At 39.4% G+C, this 9,700-nt stretch overlaps 1 protein-coding gene across 2 annotated transcripts; it reads right to left on the bottom strand.

Annotated features, from left to right (window-relative positions):
• Positions 1-1,780: 1,780 nt before the first annotated feature.
• On the bottom strand, positions 1,781-6,620 carry LOC108682861. Of its 2 annotated transcripts, none has more exons than XM_018172106.2 (5): positions 6,302-6,620; positions 5,910-6,075; positions 4,890-5,110; positions 3,593-3,830; positions 1,781-2,867 (listed from the first exon to the last, which is right to left on the bottom strand). In XM_018172106.2, the coding sequence occupies exons 1-5, from the start codon at positions 6,409-6,411 to the stop codon at positions 2,619-2,621; spliced, it is 984 nt and encodes a 327-aa protein (XP_018027595.1). In that variant the 5' UTR covers positions 6,412-6,620; the 3' UTR covers positions 1,781-2,618. The 2 variants fall into 2 exon arrangements, with proteins under 2 accessions (XP_018027595.1, XP_047736743.1); XM_047880787.1 differs by having other exon boundaries at positions 5,910-6,029; positions 6,319-6,620.
• Positions 6,621-9,700: the final 3,080 nt, after the last annotated feature.

The raw sequence follows: 9,700 nt of genomic DNA, 5'->3' as shown, positions 1-9,700 counted from the left end.
CGGGGACCTTGTATAAACCATAAGTATAGTTGTATACTTCAATGAGGTCCCCACGCAGACGTCGATAACTGAGGCTTGGAAGCTTAGTAAGCTTTAATCTTTCTTCATAGGACTTGCCCTTCAAGCCTGGAATTATCCTTGTTTTTTTAGGCGTGAAGCAGCAATTTCTGAGTGGCGCAATTTGCCGTAAAGCGTCATCCAAATCTCCTATTGTGTAACCGTTTTCTAAAAAGTTACGGCCACATATGTAGCTACGTACGCGTGTAGCGTTTACTAACAAAGTTACTCCTACGTTTTTAGGTAAATGCGAAGCGTTTTTTTAACAGAGGCTGCAACTTGTATGGGTTCCTGCGTAGCGCATTATGAAATAGTTACAGGTACTTGTGTAGCTACGTGTGTATCATGAAACTATCACTGCTACATGTGTTGCGTTTGATGTACCATAAGTCTCAAGGGGCTATCATAGCTAAACCTGGCCCGTGGTCTGTAGTATTCTGTCCCGAGGTCGGTGACACCGACGGTTCACCGATAGCGTTGCTGTTGGTGAACAGCACGAGTTCAATGATCACTCATTTTGACTGGCACAAAGTTGCCGTGATGAGTTACCATTAACTACTATTGCCAAAATACAAAAAGTGAATATTATATTTATGTTCTATATTTATAAGGCTGCTAAAACAATAAAAGCGTTGAAAATGAGAATAAAAAAACTTAGGGTATACATAATAGGCCTTTAATAAATGGTTTAAAAAAATGTATCTTCCCATACTTAACATTGAAAGCCCAGTAGTCTTCACAGGAGAAAGAAGCACACAGATTATATACAAGAAACCAATGACTCGTTTGAAAATATATGATAATAAAATTACCTAAATACAGGGTGATTCAGGGAAACTTACCGATTTGAAAACTCAATAAAAAAAATTAGTAAACATATCATTACAATATAATTTTATTGAAAAAAACAATACCTGAATTGTTGAATCACTTAGTTTTAAAGATGACATCGGACAAACGACAGCCCCCATTGTCAATGCATTCAGTTAGTCGATTTTCGAAGTTCCGTTCAACTCACTGAAGCATATTGATGGGCATGCCGGCGATGGCTTGGATGGCTGTTCTTCAAATGAGGTTAGGTCCTTGGACAGTTATTGTAAACAATTGACTTAAGATAACCCCATGAAGAAAATCACACGAAACCAAATCGAGGGATCGGGCCGGCAAAAGAAGATCACCTCGCAAGGAGATGAGGCGCTCTGCAAAAATGTTGTCTCAGACGGAGAAAACTCTACAAAATAGCCATTAGAAAAGTAAGGCTAGACAGCAAACGCACGCTGTTCACTTGTCCAATGCATAGTGGCAACTGACTAGGTGGGACACAAAACTTCACGACTTTGCCTTTCATATGAAATACTCCTCGCCCTTTTCCTACATTATCCGGCTGCCTGGCGCAAAAACAAGAAGTTTTTATAAAAAAAAACAAGAAGTTTCCGCGAATCACCCTGTATTAACACTTAATAGAGCATTGTAGCAGCAACAAACTATAGCTACCCGAAGCAACAAAACACTGCTACAAGCAGAGTTCATACACAGGATGAAATAATTATTCTAGCAGAGATGGGAATAGACTGTTATGTTCAAAGTTGAACAGCATTGTAGTTCATGTGGCTTAACTGACATTCCTCCGCACTGCGTAGCACTTATGCTACAAGATTCCATGAAATGTTTCCATTATATTCGATTATGTAAATGAATTTCACTAATTCATCAAAAGAATACAACGGATGCTACATACTTTATTCGATCATACACGATCCCAAATTATAGAGATCCAGTTTTTAACAATGTTTTACGTAGAACCTAATACTTAAGAATGATATTTTGTTTCTAAATTCACCTGCTGAAAAGCACTCGGGCGGCTTGAACAGATAATGACGACTTGAGACCAGAAATACAACAAAGCTCACGTGAGATTCACGTCAAAGACTCACGTTCATAGCTCACATGAGATAAGACTGTGTTCCACTTGGTCATAACTATTACTATAATTTCGACTTCTGGATTGTGAGTACCCCTACAATGATAGGTTCTTTGTAAAGTCTATGAAGGTAGGTGAAGAAGATTGCGTTGACATAGAGGGCAAAGTTTGTAGAGTTGACGTTACCGAAATTAAGTTAAGCTATTTGGTAGGAATAACACGGCTATCGGTGATTCATATCCCTCTTTTGCCATGCATGGTTCAATTACATGAATAAATAAGCTAAAAAACACAAGCCCTCGTCTTTATAAAGTAGAAACAAGTACAGTTGTGTCAGGAAGAACACGGCCCCACGAAAGGAAGTTAGAGGCCTCATGCGAAGATGTCAGCGGCCTCGCACAGACATATGTCAGCGGCCTCGCACAGACATGTGTCAGCGGCCTCGCACAGACATATGTCAGCGGCTCGCACAGACATATGTCCAGCGGCCTCGCACAGACATATGTCAGCGCCCTCGTACAGACATGGCAGCAGCCTTGCCCGATGGTGTCAGTGGCCTCTCACGGAAATGTCAGCGGCCTCCCGCAAAAACGTTGATGGCCTCACACTACACGGTAGTGATGCCAGGTACAAAATAAAGTCAGGCAAAGAAGTCGATGGCCTCATCGAGCTCTCTCTGCCTGGCCTGCTTGTGGGCCCACCTGGCCTCAACCAGGGCAGGACTAAGCTTCCACTTGTCGTGGTATATTTTGAGGCTGCAGCTGTGGCAGGTCTTGCCGCCAGCGAAGGGCGGCGTCTTGATGTACGTGTCCAGGCAGGCGTGGTGGTAGAAGTGACCGCAGTACACGCGCTCTACTGACAGCGGGTCGTCCTCAGAGCTGGGCACGTCCTGCTCGCAGGGGGGACAGCTTTAGATACGTGGGTACAGGTTAGATACGTGGGTACACGTGGGTACAGCTTTAGATACGTGGGTACAGCTTTAGATACGTGGGTAAACGTGGGTACAGCTTAAGATACGTGGGTACACGAGGGTACAGCTTTAGATACGTGGGCACACAGGTGGCTATCTCAAGGTAGATACGTGGGTACACGTGGGTATCTAAAGGTAGATACGTGGGTACACGTGGGTACAGCTTTAGATACGTGGGTACAGGTGGGTATCTCAAGGTAGATACGTGGGTACAGGTTTAGAACAAGAACAATGTACAGGGATGGGTACAGGTGAAGTACTACCGTACTACACATTTATAAAAATGTAGGCAGGTATTAAAACAGGCAAAAAAAGAGAAATCTATCGTGGTGCGGAAATGTAGATAAAGATTTTAATCATGAAACTTAATGAGGTGTTGAAAACTATTAATCTATTGAGGTTTAAATGAGAAACAGTTCCAGGGATGGATGCAGGTTAAAAACGAGAACTTTATGAAAATGGTATGATAATTTGTATGCATAATAATATATGGATTGGAATTTTAAAAAAAGTCTTCAACCTAAACGTCTGAAGAACATTTTTGTGAGAGAAATCGAATTCGAGAGAAACCAATTGATAGAAATCTGTAACTCAAACTAAAAGTTATTTTCAGACCGAAATATTCAGGAACATTTCCCGGTAACCTGAGGGTGGGGAGGCAGGCAAGTGCGGCAGCACACCCCACACACCGCTGCAGGGATGCTGTGCACGGCCTCCAGCAGGAACTTGACCACGGGCAGCAGTGAGGGCTTCACTACAAAGGGCGGCGCCCCTGGGCGACAGCGGGTGGGCGGCTCGACGCACTGCCTGGCGAGCTCCTGAGCCTGCGCCAGCAGCCACCGCCGCACCACAGGCGGGTAGCTGCTGGACACCTCCGTCAGGCTGGGGGTGTGGGGGTAGATGGTGGGGGTATCGTTGTGATGATTGGTAGATACGTACGTCATTGTGATGATTGGTGGGGGTTATCATAGTAATCATTGAGTTCTACGTCATAGTGATGGTGCGTCCTACGTCATAGTGATGGTGCGTTCTACATATTCTGAGCAGTATATTGTAGTGATGCATTAAATCATCTGTTCTACATCATCTGTGCAACATAGTATGATAATAAAACAGTTAATAAGTGTATACTTAAAATTGATTATCAACAAAAACTGTGTAACTCCTTAAAAAAGACAATATTACCACTGATGAACATTTCCACAACAGCATACAGATTGATAATCAATTTAATATAAAAGGAGATATCAAAAGTTCTGCCAACAAAGTTAAAAGTGCATCCTTAAAAAAAATGACATCAATGCGTGACAATTTTCTTCATTGCTGCCAGTGTCTCACACTCCCACAAATGAGAGCATCATTGTACGTAAAAGTGTGTTAATTTGGAGGACCCATACAATTTGAAAATGTGCTGGAGAAACTTCATCAATAATTAGACTAACGGCCCCTGATTCCTTTAAATGTTTGCTCCAAGTTACTGATAACCTGCTGCTTGATTCAGAACAATATAGCTCGACTTATTCACCTACTTTTATCATATTAATCATGCTACAACAAGCATGTTAAATCTTCATAAATATTATCTTTGATTTCTTTGGTCAAATTTCAATACAAAAACACTTTTTTAACACCTCCATTTATACAGAGTGTAACTATGTCATCTGTGGTTACAGTTCAGAGCACCAAGATTGGCGCAGAGAGGCGCGGGTTCGATCCCAGCTCTGTGCGCCAGTTTCTGGTCAGAATCGGCGAGGAGGCCGGGCGGTTAAGCACAGCAGAATTGTAGCAGTGAGTTGCGAGTTCGAGACCGCAAAATGCTGTGAATGTTCTGTGATGTTAAGAATCGGCGACAGGCCTACGGCCAAATAAACGCTGAAACCGCTATTATTATTATTATAATATTATTATACAACCAGTTACCTGCCATTATAGAGAACTTACCTGACTCTGGTGTCTGGGTAGTCTTCAGGCACAGTAATGTTGTACTTGCAGGAATATTCTCCCTCCATTGTTATGACCAAGATACTTGATGTTTTTTGCTTCAATTTTATTTCATCGGACGGTCTTGCTATTTTCTGCTTGAGCTCGGAGATTTCCTCAGAGCAGCAACACAAGGGGTTCTCATCAATGAAGTTTCGCACAAACTTCAGCACATGCAGGATCTGGAATGAAAACAAAAATCTTCACAAGGAACAATTGATTTACATTCAACATTATCATCAGTTTTTTTATGCTGACGGTGTATTTTTTATGCCAGGAGAGTAATTGGAATAAACAGATGGGAGTCAATACCTGAATTTGCTAATTTTACCTAAAATGTACCATCAACTATATGGAACTTTCCAATTAATACATTTCAGAACAAATTCAACCAATACATACAAACTGGGATGCAAATAAAGGATAAATATCAATTACGTGCCATTAGCTTGGGGGTTAAATTTGCACTCAAGTGTAATATTGGCCCAATACAATATATTTGCCCAAAATTAGAAAAAGTTTTGTTATGTGATCATGTTATGAGTCTGTTATCCAATATAGGTATATTTGCTCAAAAGTAAAAAAAAGTTTTCTGGTGCTGTCATGCAATAATGTGATGAGTGGTGCTAGCCAGTGGTACAGCCTATCTAGTGATGCCTTAACTCGGTCAGTAATTCATACCATGGAGAGTTTCTGATTAGTTGTAACTCCAGCTGTTGGTATAAATCAGAATAATGTAACCTGCTCAATTAGTAAATTATATAACCTCTAAAATTACTGCTATCATCTTCACATCTTATAATTTGTATTATTAGGGCAGAGCCCTTCATTTAAACATATTTGGTTAAAAATAATGCCGGTTTTATTGAGGACTTCTTTTGAGTTTAATCTCTCAAGCTTTTAACCAAACATCTTATAATGCACACCATAGATATGAAAACAAGTGCGAAGGCAGTCTACCAACACTAACGTGACACTAACTTGAGGTTTGCCTAAAATTTTTTTTGCCTCCTTTTCGGACAGGTTGGCAAGGCCATCGAGCAGCTTCTGAGAGATGTGTCGGCTCTTGAGCTCCACAAGGATGTTGGCGGCTGGATAGTTCTTGGGGAATTGAAGGCACACAATTAATTGCTTGAATTTAGTCCTCCTAGAAAGAAAAATATTTATTAAGAATTACCTCATCATTTACAGCTTTATTTGCTGTATACGGTATTCTATTGATATACAGGTATTTGGATTGGATGAATAACCATTTTATAACAAATATACAGTTCTAAATATAATTTAACTTGACAAACATTTTATGCCAAATAAATAACTCGTCCAAGTTCATGCTTTCGAGCCAACTCTCACAAAGAATAAGAATAACTGACCTGATATTTACACGCACCATGGCTGGAATGCAAGCTTCTAGTTTACTGCCAGTTATGTGCTTCTCTACCATGGCTTTAATCTCTTGCAGCTCATCTTCCACAAAACCCATTATTAAGATCTTTTGATTATTTACAACTGAAGTCACTTAACACTAATCATTTAATTCATAACTTGAAATTATTTTACAAGAATTCAAACAAACTCCAACACTGCATTTAAATATTCAATGAGACAACTGAATAATTCACATGCCTCAGCAATCTGAACAGCAGAAGAGGCGAGCTCATTTGAAAATAGTCGACTGTATAGTCGAGAGCCTGAAATTATGTACAAAACATAAACACTTTAGATGCATGTGGATTATTTTTATAATAAACTTAACACATATAAAGTATTTGACTTGCTTCTAAGCAAGTGTGATGTCTGTTTATTTCTTGTGCTACAACAGCTGCCATGGCCTTGAAATTTGCAACATTTTAAGAGCACTGTAGTATTTGCAATGATTACATAATTTATAAATATTTTTTATTTTATATATTTTCCTTTAATGCTCCTTATATTTTTCTTGTCAACAAAGAGTGTTTTTTAATTGTCAAAATAATTGAAAATTACTTAAATCTCTTACAGGCATGGCATCACTTAAAAATAAAAAGATTTTGGCTTTTCTGTTTTTAATTGATGGGAGGCATGACTTTTGTACCTACTGTAGTTAGTTTGCAGTCAGAGGTCACAATAGAACAATACTTTAAAACAGAAATCTGTAATTGACCTAGACTATTGAGTATGCTAAATTAAATTTTACATCACACTTTACACCTCAAGTCTAATGACAAGAATTTTTTTATCAATGTAGCATATCATCAGATGATAAAAACTTAAACTAAAACAATCTCTTTACATGATAAAAAATTTGACTCATAGTCCAGCCCCATCCCCCCCCCCAGCTGCATGAGCAGCTGTGGGAGGACAAAAAGGCACAAAAGGCTGTTCATTGAATAGCATAAAAATATCTAAACAAAATGACTTATCATCATTGTTTAATTAATCATTTAGTCATTGCTATCACAGTAAAATTTCTAATATATTTCAAATTACCAAAGATAGTAACTAGACCATGCCCTGTACTGTGCCTCACATAAATATCCTGATGCTTTGCAAAGGTCCATGGGCGGCACAGCCTGGAGCTTATTATTATTATTATTCTACAAAGCAGTTATCATTGCATCTGGTTCAAATGAACTTTGAGGGCACATTAAACATAAGTTTATCAGCAATCAAAAAATAAATAGACACAAGAAGGGATGAGAATGGATAAAAATGACTAAGCACTTGATTCATAGGCCTGACAAAATAGTTCCATCTTTAGCTACTGATAAAATACCTGCAACAAAGGAACTAATGATACAGAAGCTGGCAGACTTCCAGGTTATGGCAGCAGCAACAGGGAACACTCTGTTGCCAATGATAGATAGAGGTGTAGATGGAACAAAAAAAATTCCCTGAGATATCAATGCTTACCAGGATGAAGGAAGAACAAATCAATGCATCCAAGAACTACAGGGTGCGCCAGAGAAACTTACTTATTTGAAAAAATTCCTGCGCGGCGAGTTTTGCGGGTAGAGGGGCGAGAGAGGGCGCACCTGAAGGGGAAAGTTCCCAAGTTTGTTTCTTAAATAAATTTGCTGTTGTGCAAGAATTAACTGAACGCGATTTTGTTGCTTGTCAAAATGCATGTGAAATGCTCATTGACAACCTGCCAGAAGACGCGGTTCTTTTTTTTTCAGTGACGAGGCTCACTTCCACATTTCCGGCTGCGTCAACAAGCAAAACATGCGTTATTGGTGTGGTGTAAATCCATGTGAGCATCACCAGAAGCCACTTAACTGTGAGCAAGTTACTGTCTGGTGTGTGATGTCGGTAATGGGAATAATTGGTCCTTATTTTTTAAGAAAACGAATGCGCAGTTACCATTAATGGAGCTTGTTACAGCAACATGATTTAGGAATTTTTCTTCCAAGTCTCGAAGAAATGAACGTTAGGAACGTGTGGTTTCAGCAAGATGGAGCCACAGCACACAACAGCACGAGACTCAATGAATTTGTTGCGACATTTCCCCGACAGCCTCATCTCTCTCAGAGGCGATCTCCAATGGCCGCCACGCTCTCCAGATTTGGCTCCTTGCGATTTCTTTTTATGGGGATATTTGAAATCTCTGGTTTATGTTGATCGACCACGGACCATAGCACACCTCAATAACCACATTTGCGGCGCCATTGCTAACATACCGATTGATATGCTGCCAAGAGTGGATACGAATATCAAAAAATCGACTTCATCAGTGTATGCGCAATGGGGGTTGCCATTTATCCGATATAATTTTCAAGACTGCATGAAAAAAAAAATTGGGAAATTGTATTCTCAAATAAAAAAAATTAAAACAATCCTTGAAGTACTTTTGTTTTTATTGACCTTTCAAATAAGTAAGTTTCTCTGGCGCACCCTGTACTAACAGCTGATACCATCCTGACAGGAGATGTGAATGAGCATGCTCCTCACTGGCACTCCAGTAGTATCACAGATGTCAGACGAATATATACGTATATAGAAGAGCTGATACTTACCTCAGATATGACCACCAGGAATGAAGAAACATTTACTAGAGTACCATTTGATCAGACACTAAGACAAACATCGCCAGATATCACAGTACTCTCACAAGACCTCAAGTGCTGAAGAGATACTTAAAATGAGAAATGATGACAACAACATCATCAGACCACCTCCCAATCATACTAACAATACAAACCCACAATAAGGAAAGGAGAATAAGAAAACAGAAGACCTACATTAATTTTAAAAAAACCAAATTGGGATTGGTACAAAGAATATATTGACAGTATGCTATCAGTAGACAATGAAAGACCATATAATATCAAAGAGGCAACAAAGAGAATAGAATAGAACTAGCAATAAAGAAAGGAAGCAAGAAATTCATCCTACAAGGAAATGTAAAATTAAAAAGAAATCCCCTACTGGAGTAAATCAAGGAACAAATAGAAGAAAAAAAACAAGAAAGAAATTGCAGAAAGTTTCGCAAAGCTATACACAGGATCCGCAAAGAAGGTAAGCAGCAAACCCCTAAGTAACAACTAATAGGAAGCTGGAAAAGATACAGAGAGAAGAGGCCATAATAACTGAAGAAGAGGTGAAGAAGGCAATAGCAAGATCAAAAAGCAAGATATCAGAGGGTCCAGACAGAATAACACTGGTACACCTGAAACACCTCGGACCAGCGGCCATAAAACACCTAACAAGGCTATTCAATGATGTGGTCAACAGAAACAACATACCAGAACAATAGAAATTAGCAAGAAGAATAGCCATATCAAAGCCAGGAA

This window comes from Hyalella azteca, unplaced genomic scaffold (assembly GCF_000764305.2).
Source record: "Hyalella azteca isolate HAZT.00-mixed unplaced genomic scaffold, Hazt_2.0.2 contig6269, whole genome shotgun sequence".
Classification (NCBI taxonomy): Eukaryota; Metazoa; Arthropoda; class Malacostraca; order Amphipoda; family Hyalellidae; genus Hyalella; species Hyalella azteca.
The sequence above is the reverse complement of the archived record's forward strand: the minus strand, read 5'-3'. Positions and strand labels throughout refer to the sequence as shown.

Excerpts from the sequence above, each read along its gene's own strand:
- LOC108682861 (XM_018172106.2), bottom strand. The coding sequence starts at position 6,411 with ATGGGTTTTGTGGAAGATGAGCTGCAAGAGATTAAAGCCATGGTAGAG. Across the intron at positions 5,111-5,909 it reads AAATTTTAGGCAAACCTCAA|ATCCTGCATGTGCTGAAGTT; the intron begins GTTAGTGTCACG and ends TTTTCATTCCAG. Across the intron at positions 3,831-4,889 it reads TACCCAGACACCAGAGTCAG|CCTGACGGAGGTGTCCAGCA; the intron begins GTAAGTTCTCTA and ends CCACACCCCCAG.